Source organism: Alligator mississippiensis, chromosome 3 (assembly GCF_030867095.1).
Source record: "Alligator mississippiensis isolate rAllMis1 chromosome 3, rAllMis1, whole genome shotgun sequence".
Classification (NCBI taxonomy): domain Eukaryota; kingdom Metazoa; phylum Chordata; order Crocodylia; family Alligatoridae; genus Alligator; species Alligator mississippiensis.
Window position 1 is genome coordinate 119,361,849 of NC_081826.1, and position 16,780 is coordinate 119,378,628.

General features: G+C 46.0%; 1 protein-coding gene across 1 annotated transcript in view; it reads left to right on the forward strand.

Moving 5' to 3' along the window:
- Nucleotides 1-1,322: 1,322 nt before the first annotated feature.
- GMDS (GDP-mannose 4,6-dehydratase) overlaps nt 1,323-16,780 on the forward strand; it is a 601,282-nt gene continuing 585,824 nt past the window's right edge. Inside the window, exon 1 of the mRNA XM_019490465.2 lies at nt 1,323-1,675. Within this exon, the coding sequence (XP_019346010.1) occupies nt 1,577-1,675 (99 nt within the window). The 5' untranslated portion in view covers nt 1,323-1,576. The remainder of the gene's footprint in view (nt 1,676-16,780) is intronic.

Sequence of the window (16,780 nt, forward strand, 5' to 3'; positions counted from 1 at the left end):
GACGCCTCTTGCTGGACAGAAGGAGCGGCAGATGGCTTCTGCCCCAGTCGGTGCATAGTGCGGCGCACAGGGCGAGACCCTGGGAGCTGCACAAGACAGCTCGGGTCTGCAACCCCTGGCGTGAGGCCGTAAACCCAGAGCCGGTAGTGTGGTGTGGTGCAGTGGGACCCTGACCCTGGGAACTGCTCAAGGCAGCTCGGGTCCGCCATTTCCTGGCACACAACCAGGACTCACGTGCACACTCGTTGTGCACCTGGTCCCAGGCAGGGACCTGGGTCTCGGAGCCACAGAAGACGGCCTGAGCCCCCAACCATGAGCAGCAGGCAGAGCCCTCAGTGGCTGAAGTGGGGCACAGGGCTGCGAGGGGATCAGAGGCCCTGCAGGAGCCAAAGGCCTACATCTTCATCAGCTGAAAGAAACCAAGTTTGGGGTGACAGGGACCCCACATAGCCCACGGGAGCTGCGAGTTACTGGGGAAAGGGTTCCCACAGGGGAGAAAGCCCCTGGAAGGGGGTCTAGCAGAGGGCCCTGCAAGGAAGGGGTCCCCGGCAAGCCCGTGAGGGGCTGAGAGGTTCTGGGGGCCCTTCCTTCTCCCCTTTTTTGGAGCAGTGCCAAGGCTCCTAGCATCAAAGGGGAATCTCCAGTACTCCCAGTGACTTGGTACACTGACGGGTGTGCATGTGCCTCATATTTTGTAGATAGTGCCTGATATTTTGTTATTTCTAATGGGAGTTGCTGTTTATCTGTTGTATATTGAATATATATTTATCTGTCTTGTTGAATCCCTTGTTGATACCCACCCCCCTGTGGTTTGCCAGTATTTATTTGCTGCTCACCTGTATTTACTTGTTGGTTATTTGGACTTACCTGTGCTTACCCATTTCAGATCAGTTACTTACCTGTGCTGGGTTCGAGGCCATTGGTGGTGGTATCATTTCCTGGTCACCAATTATAGACTAAAGCCTGATATGACAAGTGTATATATTTATTAATATCACTTTTTGGGTTGTGTGTGTGTGTGTGTATTATATATATTAATAAACCTGTATATAGTTTAAACTCTTTTTGTCCTGGCCTGACTCTAGAGAACAGAGGGGACGGGCAGCACAGGAATCCAATGCGAGGGGGTGGGCGCAACCTGCTACCTCACGTCCCGCCTGGGATGCCCAGCTGCCCCACGCCCCCTTGCCAGGAGCAACGCAGCGGCCCGGGCTGCAGTGTGCTCCTCCCTCCTGCAGGGGGCGCCCCGCCCCCTCCTCCCGGGAGCCCGGAAGTCGGGCTTTGCCGCCATTGTCCAATCGCAGCCCGAGAGCCGCCAGGTTCGGTGGCTCGTGTTTCTGTAGCTGCTCGTGATTGGCGGCCGGCGGCGGCTCTCGCTTTTCAAGTGCCCGGAGGGAGCGGGGTTGAGACAGGTGTGGCGGGGCGAGGTGGGCGCGCTGCAGCGGGGCGGGGCGGAACGCGGAAGTGCCTGCGCGCCCGGCGGCCGTTGCCTGAGGAGCAATCGCCGCCCTTGGGCGGCCCCGCCCCCTCCCGGCTCCGGGCGGCCCATGCGCTCCCCCCGCCCTCCCCGTTCCACATGGCTCAGCCACCCTCCTGTCCCGGCTCCGGCTCTAGCTGCGCGGCGGGCGACATGAGTGCCAGGAAGGTCGCGCTCATCACGGGCATCACGGGCCAGGTAAGCGATGGTAGCAGGAGCAACGATGGTAGCCGGCGGCAATAGCCACAGTGATGATGGTGATGCCGGGCGGCAAGACTCATGGTCAGAGCAGGCTGATGGAAAAGGTGGGCGGGAGGGAGGCAGCACTGGTGTTTCTCCGTCAGGGGGCTGGGGTGGCAGGGCTTTGCAGCAGTAGTAGCCACTTGCACTTTTCTCTGCTGTCCCTGCTCCCCTGGGGTTTGAGCAAGGTGCAGTAGGAGGGAGGGCACTGAAGCTCAGGGAAGCACGGAGGAGATGCAGTACGAGCTGGGGCTGGTGAGCAGGGGGGGCTTTGCCTCCCTCTGTAGTGGGCGTGTGATCCTGGGAGCTCTTGAATGTACATTGGCAGCATTTCTTAGAAGTAGGACCCTGGGTCCCCTGCTTTGCCTGTGGCAGGTGAGGGTGTTAGGTCTGTGTTGTGTGCGGGCTGACGGCAGCCTTGCGTAGAGTTTAGGGGATGGAGTGCATAGGGTGGTTTGGACAGCGATACTCCTAAGTCGGGCGGGGGCTTGGCCTAGGTAACTTGGAGGTCCCATTCAGCCCGACTTCTCCCTGAGTCATTCTTCTCTGGCTGTGCCATCTGTTAGGGCGAGTGTACACAAAATGCTGTGTCGCTGTAGCGATGAGCTACAGCAGCATAGCGTCAGTGGGCACAAACAGTCACACTGATGTTACTGTGCAGTACTAACCAGTTTGTTGCTACTGTGCAGTAGGGTTGGAAATTACTCCTGCGCAGTCATTTAGTACTTGCTAAGTCAAATACGAAATGACTGTGCAGTAACAACTGCGTAGTTGGGCGTGTGTGTAGATGCACCCTCTGAGTAACATACAGTTTATTTTTATATAGAGTCAGTCTCACCGTTGTACAAGATGTTGGATGTTCTGCAAACGGCCCAATCGCGGTATTGCAACATCTGGTTCCCAGGCTCAAGAGGAGAGATGAAACAGTTGCTTATATTTGCCTTCCTGGATCAGTCTGTCTTTACAAGCACTATCTGCTGAGAAGGTTTACCACAAGAAGAGAATAGGTCCTAACCCACATAAAATTCCCAATACTGATGTCTTGGCACCAGGCCTGAAATATGGATAGATGTGTGTTCTAGCATAGGTCTGATGGGTCAAAGCAGGATCTTTGAGGTCCTGGTGGCACAGGTTGTTGAGCTGCAGCTGGTGGTGGCACTTGGAATGAGCGCAGATCTCCAGGAGCTCAGCCTGCCGCTTCTCTACAGACAGCTGGTACTCAGCTGGGTCCAGCTCTGGTGGCAGCGACACCATTGGCCCAGGCTTGTAGCCAGGCCTTGAGGAGGCAGTGGATGCTATCATCCTGATCTGCTGCCTCTTATAGCCATCTGTCAGAAGCCTTAAAGTTGCCCTGTGCTATTATATACTGTCTCTCTGTAGTTGCCCAAGTGACAGCCCCCTTTGCTCTGTGATGCAGAAGCTGCATGCAGCTGCTTGCTCTAGCAGCTTTGAACTGTTGTATGGTACAAGTGATTTATTTGGAAAGCTCCACAGACCAGAGAGAGATGCTTTTGTTGCTGCATAGTGTCTAAGGCAGTGGAGCTCAACTATTAGCCTGCAGGCTAGGACTAGTCTACAGAAATGTGTCAATCAGGTCATGGGTCTGGAAATTTGGTGATAGGGGAGCAGTGACTGCATTAGTTACTGTTCCTCCTGCTGCAACATTTCTGGACCCATGGGGAGACTCAAGGGCCAAATGATGTGGCCTTCCATGCAGGATCTGGCCCACAGATGGACATCACTAGTCTAAGGTAATATCTTAGTCTACATGAGCAAATTGTACACATCTCACTAACTTTCTGTGCTATCCCTGAAAAGTCTTCTGTATACAAGATTTTTCCCCCCTTAAAATCAGTGATCTGAAAGACCAATAATTCCTACAAATGGTATCTTCTTCTTGTGAAATAAACCTTCCTTAGGCTAGTTATTAATTGTCATGTGGTCACGATTGACTATACAGTTCCCTTACAGTACACTCTCACAATGGAGATCTTGGACAGAGGCCCAGGACTGGAATGGGTCCGCACAGAAAGTGAACATGTTTTGGTGTTTCCTGCTGAGGGCATCCACAGCAGAAATGAAGATGTGTCCATAGCAGGGGTAGCTTTAACCTTGCTGCCACATCTTCATTAATGCTGTGTAGGTTAACTAAGACCAGCAGTCACCCAATGAAGGTGCTAACCTTCCTGTATTTGGAGTATGTTCTTGGTTGCAAGTTCATGATGTAGTTGTATTGAAGGTGTGACAGCACTATTGTTGCCTTTGTTAGCTAGCTAAAAGCTAGCATGGGTATGCCTTGTCCATACTCCAGTTATATGTGCAGTGCAGTTTGCTGTTGGAGGAATGGTTACTTGGAAAAGTGTCAGAAAGATACTATACAACAGTTGCTTGTACTTATGAATGCTTAAGGCTGTCATCAGTGCATCACCATTTGTAAGCATTATGTTTTTTTAAGATTGGAAAGGGCAGAATTTATATTTCCTTTTACTAATTGCTTATAACAACTACATATTAGCACAGTAAGGATGGCCTTCTCCATCTCTGATTGTACCAAGCGTGTTCAGATTCACGGGCAACAAACATAATTTGTTAAATGGGACATGGTTGCTGTACAGAACTGCCTGATGTCTTCTGTAGACCTAAATGGAACTATTAGATGCTAATAGAAGAGACTGAACCCACTGCAATAAGCTCTTCTGCCTAGCAAGTGAGTAGAGGCCTGGGCCATACCTGAAAAAGGGATAACTTAACAGGTCTAGCTGGCAGTGGCTTGATTCATTCTCCAGAAGCAGGTGCAGTTTAGAAGCTTCTCTAGAGTTGATCTAGCAACTTATTCACAACAGGCCATGCAACCTTGTGTTGACCAGCTCAGGACTTAGTAATATGACTATTAAAGCTATCTCTGTCTCATCACAGGAGGCCACAGAGAAATCACTACATTCAGACCTGTGTTTATATTGCATATGTAATGTCCAGGCCACAATCGGATCATATCTGGTTTGTCACTTTCTGCTGTTAACTTTTTGCATCTTACCCTATAGATTGAGGAGTAGTGTTGGCTGCCAGCGTTTATATAGGCTGACCAAGTGAAACCAGACTCGGCCAGTGGGACTGCTATTGAATGCTGTGCTCTTACTCTGATTCCAAGGTCTCCACATGATTTCCCTTTCCTTTTAAACTACACTAGGGAAGAATCTCAACTGCACAATCACTGGCCACCCAAGAACTTGGTCTTCAGCTTAGTGCAGTACATCTTGCTCTCCATTACCTGAAATGATTTTATAAGGGAGGCAGTTCCTGCAGTTGGATAGGTAAATCATGGATGCTGGTTTGCTGAAGGTTTTCTTGTGACTGGTGGACGTATGAGGAAAAAGCATGGTGGTCATTTATGTCTGCAGTGTAAAAGAATCCCTGGTGGAAATAAGAATAAGCTGTTCATTAAACAGCCTGTCAAATGAATAACATTCTACTTTTGTATAAAATGGTTGGGCTCGCTTTTGCAAATTTTTTTGTTGATGTTTCTTTTGCAGATCTTTGTGGGAAAAGGGAAGTTAATTATATATGGGCACATGCAGCATACCTTACCTCTGGGTGTTCAGACCTCCATCACCTATTTTTATGGGTACTGAAGCTGTTGTCTTTTAAATAGAGATGAGAGTTGTCTTCAGATATGCTTCATTGCAAGTATTTAATATTTGCACTTTGAAAATAAGGTTGTCAGGAAAGTACTTCTCTAATGGCCGGTTTGGGTGATGTCTTGCTATAAACTGACACCTTACAAGAATACCTAATTTAGTGAACAGTTGACTTCTGGATTGACTTTCTTATTGCTCATAAATTCTGTTTGGCCAAGTCTAGCTACTGAAGCCTCCCCCTTTTCTCCCTCACTTCTTTTCAGTGCATTTTCTCCACAGAGGTGTTATAAGACAGCTTATAGGCCAGTAGGAAAGAGCCACCTGCCAGGCATTCATAGCCTTGATTTAAATTTATAGAAGACCTTAATAGGTCATAAATGGTTAAAATGATTGTCTTGAATAAAGACTGCCGCCTTGTAGCTTTTGTGTACCAGGGAACTTCTGCTCACCTGGATGCCACTCTTTCTTTCAAACCCTATTACTCTTTGGGAAGCATGTGCTGAGAACCTTGTGAGGCCTTTTGCGACCTAAGAGCAGGTGGAAAGTGACCAGTGGTATATTAAAGTGATGGTATATTAAAAGCTTCCTCTCTTCCAGTGGTCAATTCAGGCAGAATTTAGGGGCCTGATTGTTGTTTGTTTGTAAGTTTGTTTTCTTTGTCTGTGTCCTAAACTTTGTGAACACAATCCCTGTGCAAATGGTGCACAGGTGCTGAAATTGCCACTTAGTATACACCTGATTTGAGAGGCTAACCTACCTTTCTGAGGGAGAAGAGCTTTGGAAAAGGCCAAATTTGTCGTGGTATATTGGTGTATAATATATTTGAGTATCTATAAAAACTGGCTGCTTAAAATGAAGCCGTGGTGGTTGAAAGCTAGAAGAGCAAGACAGAGCCTGTGAGGCAAAACCTGGAGAAATACTAGAGGTAAAAGATGATGTTTAAAGATGTTGCTTGTTGATATTACTAAACAGAAAGGTTGTAATTTGTGTAGCCAGTAATGAAGCTAATGTGGCATAGGTACTGTAGCCTATACGAGTAGTTGCAGGGGGAGCTGCTGTAACTTTCCTCAGTAGCTGAACTCCTTAGAGTATTGTTGTCAGATAGTGATCAGTTTTGTTATATACTTGGTAGATGAATGGAGATGAACACTATGGAAATAACAGGGTTGAATATTGTTTGTTTGTTTGTTTGTTTGTTTGTATAATTGGTGAAAGGTAAAATAAAAAGGGTAATTTTTCTGTACAAGAATGAGAGGGTGTAATTATCTTCAATCAGGGGTTGGCAGCCCTTAGTTACTGTAGACCTTTTGCTCGTGACCCAGCTCCCTGCCATGGACTGCAAATCCTCAACTCCCTGGTATGCTAAAACCATCTATGCTTACCTTTGCTGCAGTTTGACCTTCTGCATTGCCACTGGGAATGGGAATTGGTGGTGAAGCTAAGTACAGGCATGAGATAGCAGCAGGGAAGGCTGTGGAGCAGCAGGTAGAACTGCAACTGCATAGCCCACGCCCCAGATTCTGCCCTTTCTCCCTTCTGCCTTGGACCAAATCCATCCACTTCATGGGTCATAGGTTGCCAGCACTCCGTCTTAAGTTCCTTGATAGCTAGGGTTAGCCATGCAGCCGAAGTCAGGGTCACTTTCCAATTAAAAGAGACTTTCTCTGTCTCTAACACTTTGCTAACCTTTTTGGCTGCAGGTCTGGGTCTCCTAACATGTGTCTGGAACTGGGCTTTTTTTTCCTTAACTTTAGTTGAAATAGTATTATTTATAGCTATGATGGTCCAGGAAATATGCAGGAAACAACACTTGTTTGGTAACATTTTGGTTGGAGCAGCTGTATAGGAGCTTGCATTTTAAAGTCCAAAATGCTCTCCTTGAGGTTGAGGTCACTGGCAGGTTAAGTGTGTGGTGTTTCAGAATCTTAATCCTATGGCATCTCAAGTTGAATATCCAAGACTAGTGGTAACTTCAAAAATGAATTGGCTTAAGTGATATTTTGTTCCTAATTCATATAACGAGCTAATGGCATAGTTAGTAATCCTTTTTTGTCACTGGACATTTGCTGCCTTGCAGGAGGTGACAGGAAAAGGTTACCACACTATAGGGCTGTGCAAAACAGCTGTGCTTCAATTCGGTTTTCGAGGACAGTGATTTGTTTCAGTGTCTTGGATCACTGTCCTGTTTTGTTTCATCTGAATCAGATTCAGAGATTCGGCTCTGTGAATCTCCTCCAAATCTGTTTTGAACAGGCTGCAAGGGAAACTTTGCATAGCTCTACCCAGCTGGGTGGGGCTTGGGGCTGAAAGTCCCCAGTGGGGAGCAAGACGGGGCCGTGGGTGGCTCGTCCAGGGGAGGGCCAGTGCCCTCTGCAGGTGAGGAGACCTCCGCACAGATCTCTGATCTGTCGTGCCAGGTTGCAGGGCAAGGAAGCAGCACAGAGTGGCGAGCAAGCCTGCTGGTCCCTGGTCTGATTCCCCAGCTCTCTTATCATTCCCCTAGCTCTTCCCAGGGGGCGCTGGTCCCTGGATCTGTGCTCTGGGTTTTAGTGGGCTGCTGCTGCAGGCTGGGACCAGTGGCAGCATTGCGGTCTTCCTGGCTCTTGGCACGGAGTGTGCCAGGTGGCTGCCAGCGGCCCCAGCCTGCAGTGGTAGCCTGCTGAAACTGCCTACAGATTGGGGACCCACAGCCCCCTGGGAAGAGCTGGGGAATTGAACTGGGAGCTAGATGTCAATATCGGAGCAGTCCTTCCACCCCCCTTTCCCCTCCCTCTTATTAGTTTTTGTTTCCCTGCAAGCCTGGCTCCAAAACTCTGAAATTCTCCAAAACATTTTGGAGCCTTCTGTTTCAATTCAGTTTTGGGTGCTGAAACACCTCTGAAACGAAATGGTTGCCGAAATTTCACACAGCCCTCCCACACAGGTTCTTTACCTTCTCTAGTCTTTCTCCAAATTTGTGCAGCAGGACTCTTGTTAAGGGACTCACTACAGCAAAACATTTGAACCTTATTCGATGCAACATTTTTGGTAGAACCAGAGTATTACAGAACTTCTTTTCTGTGTCTTGGCCTAGTATTTTGATAGAATAGGTAAAATTGGGTGACACAACACCTTCCTTACAGGCTCCTTTGGAAGAATGTATCAGTTTCATAGCCCTTTAGCTCCTGTGTCCTAGGTGGGAATTAGAGCATGAAATGCATCTGGAAAGAGTTCTGGGGTTTGTGCTCTTTAGGAGTGCAACAATGAGAAGAACTGTAGGTCTTCACATCTAATCTAAAGGGCAGGATCTTAGCCTTTCTCTTGTCATTTCACCTTCAAAATCTTGCATCTGACAACATTGCCACCTTAAAGGTCTTAGTACATATACATGACAGGAAGAAAACCTGACCTATAGATGTGTCACGGTGCTTCTGGTAGTGTCATTTATCATGCCTCTCCTTTTATCTTTGTAATGTGGGTTTTTTTGTCGTTTTTCCTAACTGCTAGTACAACTCATTCTTCTGATAAGGAAAAAGCTCTGATTGTATGGCAAAGTTAATCATTCCATTTCCTTGTCAATACTTGCTTAAATGAAACAGGATGTGTACCGGTCACAAACTGGAATGTTCAGGTGGCACCTGAATTGCCACGTGCCAGTTAGCATTGTGAACCTGTTGCGGGAGGGGAGATAATACAAAATTTGTCCCAAGAAGCAGCAAAGTTAAAGCTAACTTTCATTTGTCACTCTGCAGGGGTACAAAGTAGGGTGGAGGTATGAAACTGAAGTCACACTTGAGTCGGTGAGTTGCTACCAGAGCACTTGGGCACAAATTATACCAGAAGCTGTTAGTATTTCTCTGTCTGAAACTACATGGCTTAGCAGCAGCTTCCTATCCGTGTATTTGTATTAAACCTGAACAGAAGGCAAAATTCTTTTGTCCTGCACTCATTTTGCTTGGTTATCTTTCCCATCTGGATGGATACATTTCACTGTCTCTTTCAAGCCCCTATAATCCGTTTTTGATTTTTCTGGTAAGGGATTTTTACATTCCTAGAAACACTTTCTTCTTATGTAGAAACTTGGTAGACTCCTTATCCTTCTGCATAACTAGGTATTCTCAACCCAACTGACACCAAGAAGACTTTTGTAATTCATTGCTCTGCAGAGTGGATTGATTTGGGGTAACTGCTATTTTACATAAACTAAATTTGAAAAAGTTACTAATAGCCTGGATTTGGACATTGCAAACAGGGCGTTAAAGTTACTTTGGTGGATAGAGTGGTAGGTAGGCATGGTGCTTCAAAAATCGAGTAATTGGATGAGCTAAAACAGGTATGGAATTGCCAGTGTGATGCCTGTTCATGCATCTCATACCCTAGTTTGAGGGAGTTGCTTCTAGAATAAGAAACCTAGTAAGCTAAAATGAACTGAAAGTATGAAACCAAGCTTTCCCCACTAGAGTGAGGAGAAAAGACTGGCAAGAGATACAAGCTAAGTAGCTATAGGTAAGACAAAATGTGCATCTGATTGAGCCATACTTTTCACTCCCATTTACAGTGTCAGTGTCATAAGCCCATCTTTAGATGGTCTTAAGGACAGAGGAGTTGTACTCGGAACTTTCTTCTGTAGAAAGATTTTTACTTCTGGCACTAAGAACTCTTCCTCTACACTGCATTTCAAGAGAGACAATTTCATGACTTGTCCCGCTCTGAGTGCAAAGCCTGACCAAAAAAAAAACTTCATCTGGAAAGATTTTCCATTATCTCCAGTAGTTCAACTTTTCCAAAGAGCCATTTCTACCCTCTCGCTGATTACAGATACTCTACAGCCACATCTCTCTGTGACAAACAAGTCTTTCTACTTTGATATGCTTAGTAACTTCACTGGTTAAAGCAAAAAACTCAAGGCCTGCAGCCTTTTATGTCCAAAGGAAGTACATTTTTATAGCTGACAAACCAATTGCCGTGGTGCACTTTTTCCTGCTGGAGCTTTCATGTTAACTGTTTGATTCTTAATTGGTCTCTCTCCTGTAGATGTTCTGAGGCAAATATGCAAATAAGCCAAATGTGTTGGTTGCACTATTTTAAGCAGTTTTAAGTTGTTTAAACATGAAAAAGTCTATAGCAGGTGTTAGCAACATATGACTTGCAGGCTGGATCTGGCCCATTGAGCAGGATGGCTTGCCTGTGCTTGTGTCCATTAGGGATGAAAACAGTTAAACAATAATTTATATTTATACTGTTGACTGCTTGCCACTTACCACTTAGTGACCTCCAGCAGGAATGGCCCCAGCCCCTTATGTCTTTATCATGCTCCCAGCACGGTGTGGGCACCAGGCCTCTGGCAGGGAGCTGTGGGGTAGGAAGCAGCAGGCACGGCTGAGTGACTAGGGGGTGCTGGCCAGCTGTGGAGCCTTGGCTTCCTCTTGCCCTCACAAGCAGGGGCTAGGGCTGCAGATGAGGATGGAGACAGGGCTGCGGACCTTTTCTGTGGTCGTATCCTGCCACCACAGGGTGGGAGGGAGGGAGGTGCCAGGTTCCCCACAGGGATCATGTGGGGCCATCCTGCCACAGCAGTGAGACTCCCAGCCCCATGGTGGGTATGCCTGGCTCCTCTGCAGCAGTGGGGCCTGGGCAAGGAGACGGACTCCCTGTGCCTCCCACCTCACTTGTGCTACTGTGGCCCAAACTTGGAAGGCTCCTTTGTGCTGCCTAGCTGGGCCCTCCCTGGCTTGCTGCGGAAGAAGTGGGGCTGGTCCTAGTGGGGCAGCCTCTGGTAGGTATGCTGTATCCTTCCCCTTCCTGTTTGTGATGCTGGGGCCCCATGGGGCCTTGCCCAGCCCTGAGGCAGGCCTGAGCATTCAGCTGGCTTGGCTTGAGGAGGTGCCACAGCAACTAGAGCAAGCAGCACCAGGTCTGAGTGGTTGCTGGCAGCCCCTTACATGGTGAGCATGGTCCCAGGTCTTTCCTGAGGGGTGGTGGCATAGCAGGTACCTGTTGGGAGTATTACAGGCTGCAAGGTTGTTGGTTGTAGCCATGTTGGTCTAAGCACATAGCAGGCAAGGTTCTTTGGGTAGATGTGATATCTTTTATTAGACCAACTAAATAGTTGAAAAAAATGTTTTTTGCGAGCTCTCGGACATAAATGCCGTTCTTCAGCATAGGGAGACTCTGCAGAGACATCTACTCAAAGAACCTTGCCTGCCTTAAGGTTGCAAGAGCAGCCTCCCAGAGTGAAGCCCCTGCCCCTCAGGAACACCCATGTTAGACTGGAGGTGGGTTGTTTTGGTCTGCAGCTTGTGGAAGTTTGCTGATCACTGCTCTATACTGTTCACACAACCAGGCTCTTAACTAGTTCTGTTCTAATTTCTCACTTGCTTGTTGCACACAGCACAGCTTTGCTATTGGTCTTCTGTTTGGTTTACCAGATGTGACTGATCCTTTTTTTTTTTTTTTTTTTTTTTTTTTTTTTTTTTTCTGCTTTTCTTGTTTCAGTTTAAGGGACTAGAGTAGCAGCAAAAAGAATTTTATGTGGACATGCCTAAAGAAGAACGTTCTCTAACCAGAGAACAGGTACAGCAGGTGCACCCAGTTCACTGCACACATGTGACATTGCAGCAATAATTAATCTGCGTAGGAGGAAATGCAGTTGTTCAACAATGTACACAGAAAATGGGAGTGCCAAACAAATGCCCAGAGCTTCAAATTTATATGTAGCAATCAGTCTAAAACAGAGGCTTTTCTATAAGGACTGTAGTCTTATATCCTTGTTCTACTTCCTTAAGGTTATATGGTTGGTCTAATAAAGGTAGTGCCAAAAAGTCCTGGCCTTATTTTTTCTTGGACCACCACTGCTACAACATTCCAACCCTACTGCAAAGATCCAAGGCATTTTTGTTCTCTTTTCCAAGAAGGCAGACTGAAAACTGGCCTGTTGCCATTTGTTGAACCCAGCAAACCTGAACTTCACGAGAGGACTGAGAGAACCTCCACATAGCTTGGATTCAGTGGTGCCTGATGAAGTTGGTCAGGGTGGGGGGTCAGGAAGAGTCAGGCCCCTCACCAATTTGAGTGTCCCACACAGGTGTGGAATCCCCATTGTTCCCAGACAGGCATAAGCAACTCCAATAAAACTCTTCAGAGGAAGAGGCCTGGGTTACAGGAGGAGTATACAGGATAAATACCAGCGTTGAGACTCCTGCAAACCGTTCTTGGGAGGACTGACTACAAAAGATATACTGAATTTCTCTCCAAAAGATGGATGGAGTAGACTTGCGTAAATTTAAATTGTATCATATGCAGCAAGCTGTGATGTTTATTTCTTGATGTCCATGCAATTAAAGTTGAGGCTCTCATTGGTCTCTTACTTCCTGCATAATCAGTGCAGTGGTCTTTCAGTAAGTTCCTATCTAATGTGGATTTGAGATTAAAGGTGAGCATTATTTTAAACAAAAACATACAACCTAATAACTTTGCTTAAAATCTTTGACAGTATGGGGAAGGTAAAATTCACTTTAGATGCAACTGCTAAATAGTAGGTCATATTATCCTTTGAGTCTGTATAAGCATTGTCAATGTTAACGAGGTTGATAATTGCCCTTCTACTGCATGAACCTGGGTGGGAATGTTTGTGAGGACTGGGCTTTGGTGCAAGTGCTTTTTTCGCAGTAATCTCAGTCTGTCCTCTCTAGGGATAGCTCTTTCTTTTTAAAGAAAATGCCTTGGTCCTACCTCTCTATTAGCATAGCTTGATAGGTTCATTTGTTATCTAGATTTTTTTTATTTATTTTTTGGTGGCTGCAGTGCACCTAAATATTAACTTCAGATTGCTGTTTGACACCTAAAACAGCAACAAAGCCTCTGGAGCTGTGGAGTTGCTGAATTGTGAACACAAAACTGTTTCTGTTTACACTTAATTTACAGCTGCAAGTATGTGTTTTTTGTATTTGTTTGGGGATTTTTTTTTCTTGTTTATTTCCTTGTTTGAATTTTTTTGTTACAAGGTCTAGAAACTCAAAATTGAGAGCATAGTTTAATGGCTTAAGCCCCCCCCCACTTTAGGCAGTTTTTACTCCCTATTGATAAGGAGTTTTCAAATCCATATAACTACTGATACTGATTTGTAAATGTTCACCCTCTTATTAAGGCCATACTGGGCGTGTCTACACGAGGTGCTAACTGCACAGTAGTTTAATAATGCGCAGTAGCGTGTCACAGCACAAACAGTGCTAATATGCTACTTGGCAGTATCTATTGGGCTACTTCACAGTAGTGCCACTAAAAAGGTGTGTGCTGGCACTATTACACAGTTGCATCAGTTACTGCCCATTCATTTAGGACTTGATTATACAAGTACTAAATTTTAATGCACAGTAACTAGTGCACTAATGAATATGTAGACTGTGTTCCAAACAGGAGCTTGCAAATGTATTATTGTACTTTTATTGCAGTCATTTCTATTCTTGTTCGTTCGCAAAATTTGAAGAAACATGAAGTAAAAACAACTGGGTGTAGAGAAGGCAAGTTAACCTCAGGTTTTGAGTACCTTTCTGGGTTACTTGGAGTTTGAAAATGAAATGACCCACCTGATGTTAATTGCATCTACTATAAATAATGCTGTTCAATTTCTTTATTGGCGACTTGGACAACAGGGTGAAGAGCAGCCTATTTAAATTCGTAGATGACACCAAGATTTGGGGTGAGGTGGGCACACTAGAAGGGAAAGACAGATTACAGCAGGACCTGGACAGGTCACAGGGCTGGGCAAATGAAAATAGAATGAGATTCAATGCTGACAAGTACAGGGTGCTGCACTTGGGCAGTAGGAACCAGCAGCATACCTCTAGGCTGGAGAACTCCCTTCTCGAAAGCACAGTGGCAGAAAGATCTTGGAGTCATTTTTAACTCCAAGATGAATATGGGCCGACAATTCGAGAACGTGGTCAGTAGTGCTAACCGTACCTTGTCCTGTATCCACAGATGCATCGCAAGCAGGGCCAAGGAGGTGATCCTCCCCCTCTATGCAGCACTGGTCAGGCCACAGCTGGAGTACTGCATCCAGTTCTGGGCTCTGCACTTCAGGAGAGATGTGGACAGCATTGAGAGGGTCCAAAGGAGGGCCACTCGCATAATCCAGGGACAGCAGGGCAGACCCTATGAGGAGAGGCTACAGGACCTTAACCTGTTCAGCCTTCACAAGAGAAGGCTGAGGGGGGACCTGGTGGCTGTCTATAAACTTACTAGGGGGAACCAGTGGGGTTTGGGAGAGACCTTGTTCCCTTGAGCGCCTTCCAGAGTAACAAGGAATAACGGCCATAAGTTGCTAGAGAGTAGGCTTAGACTAGACATTAGAAGGCACTACTTCATAGTCAGGGTGGCTAGGATCTGGAAGTGGTGATGGCTCTTACCCTGGGGGTCTAAGAGGAGGCTCACCGTTTACCTGGCTGGGGTCTTTTGAGCCCAGTCTTCTCTCCTGCCCATGGCAGGGGATCAGATTAGAAGATCTGCAAGGTCCCTTCTGACCCTACATCTTTGAATCTATAGTTCCTTCCTTTTTTGCAAGTTACATTCTTGTTCTCTAGCTGTTGAACTACATCATAGTATTTCTACTATACAAACTTATTATTAAATTTTATATTTAAAGAAATTCAGGTAAAATTTTTCAAATGTTAAACTGTTTCTTCTCTTATGTAGTATGGAAGAATGTTTTTGAACTTTGAATTTTCAAACTAGAAAGTAACATTTCAGTCACTTAAATAGTTAGAGGAGGTATTTCATTTGATGACATAATCCATCTGATCTGCAGCAAAAGTCATTACCATCAGTATTTTTATCACAGCTAGCATCTAGCTAGCCTAATCAGTTAAATTAGAGTGAAATGTAATGCATGCTCTGCAAATTGAAAATAACCAGTACAGTACCTGTAATGATGAAATGGCCCAAACAGTTTACTGTTTGTTTTAATTCAACTGACTCTAATTCAGAAGGGGTGGTTATATTATTATTGCCGGTGTAAAACACCTATGCATTCACCAACACTTTAATAAATAGGGAAATGTGATAGGGAAGTAGCATATTTGGATTGGTGGTATGCTCTGTTGCTTATGTTTTCATTTTTACTTACTGTTGTGTACAGATGCTACTTCCACTTAAAACTATTTACCCAGGCCCAGCCAGTAGTTTTTTGATATTCATATTGCAAATATTCATGACTCTTCAGTGTCTGTTAGCAAATGCAATTCTTATTGTTGCTGAGACTTTTTTTTTCTGCTGTTGGTACTCTCCTACAGTACTATAAGTCCTCCAGTAGTATAATTGGGACAGATTTTGCCACCTCTACTTCCTGTGGCATAGTATGTTGCTCTAGATGTAGTAGCAGGACCAGTAGAGGGTGAACATGCTACATGCAGCTGCCTTGCTAGCCCAGCCGTGTGCTGTTTGGGCCTGATCTGGACTGGCCTCAGTCAGTCAGTGCACAGAACTCATCCGAGAAAACACCCTGGACTGGCCATCTGTGCCAAATGTAGCACTCATGGCACCAGGTCTAGCCCTACGTGTCATGTGCAGCATACCTCGCTGGTTCCATCTACCACATGCAGCACACAAGGCTGGTGCCAGTGTGTCTTGCATGCAGCATGTGGGTTCAGTCTGAGACCTATGGATTGGAACCTATGATTTTTCCTCTAACTTTCCCCCATAACTTTAGCACCCATGCTTCTAGATCATGGATGGCAAATATGCAGCCTGCAGGTAAGGGTAAAGACATCTAGATGCCAGGCTGGGTCCGCATGTTGGGCTAGCCCAAGACTTACAGGCGGGACCTGGTGTTGCAGGTGCTGTTTGTGGCACAGGGGGGTTAATCTGGGGCATGAACTGTGTGGCACCTGCACTGGACTGACCTAGTGCAAAGGCTTCAGGACTTGTCCAGACTAGACCGTGCCAGGGCCATATCTAGTGGGGGGCCCAGTACATGCTGACATCTAGGGCCCAACCAGGACTGGCTCAAGAAGGCACCTGGGCAGTGGGCATTGCCCATGGTGCCAGGTCAGGCTTGCCATGGGGCTTGTGGGCTGGCTCCACATGACCCGATCCAGCTACAAACTGATCCAGAGATCCTGCTCTGGTGGGCCAGATTAGTTTGACACCTCTGCTGTCAAGGGCTGAGCGTGAGAAAAGGTGGCCAAAAATCAGTTAAAGAGAATGTTTTCATGGAGATAAAAACCCACATTTTTAATTAAGGCTTGTGGCCTGATGAGACATGTAATATGCTGAACAGACCAGTGTTACAAACTTGGTTCTGATCAGTAGTAGAGTGTTTCAATGTTTAGCTTTCTAATTTTTGTTTCTATCAGATTAATGCAAAGAAGGAATTAAAAAAAAAAAATGTTTATCTGCTGGCAGTCGCAGTTCTATCTCATATTTTTACTGGCTCTGCATACCACATGCTGGG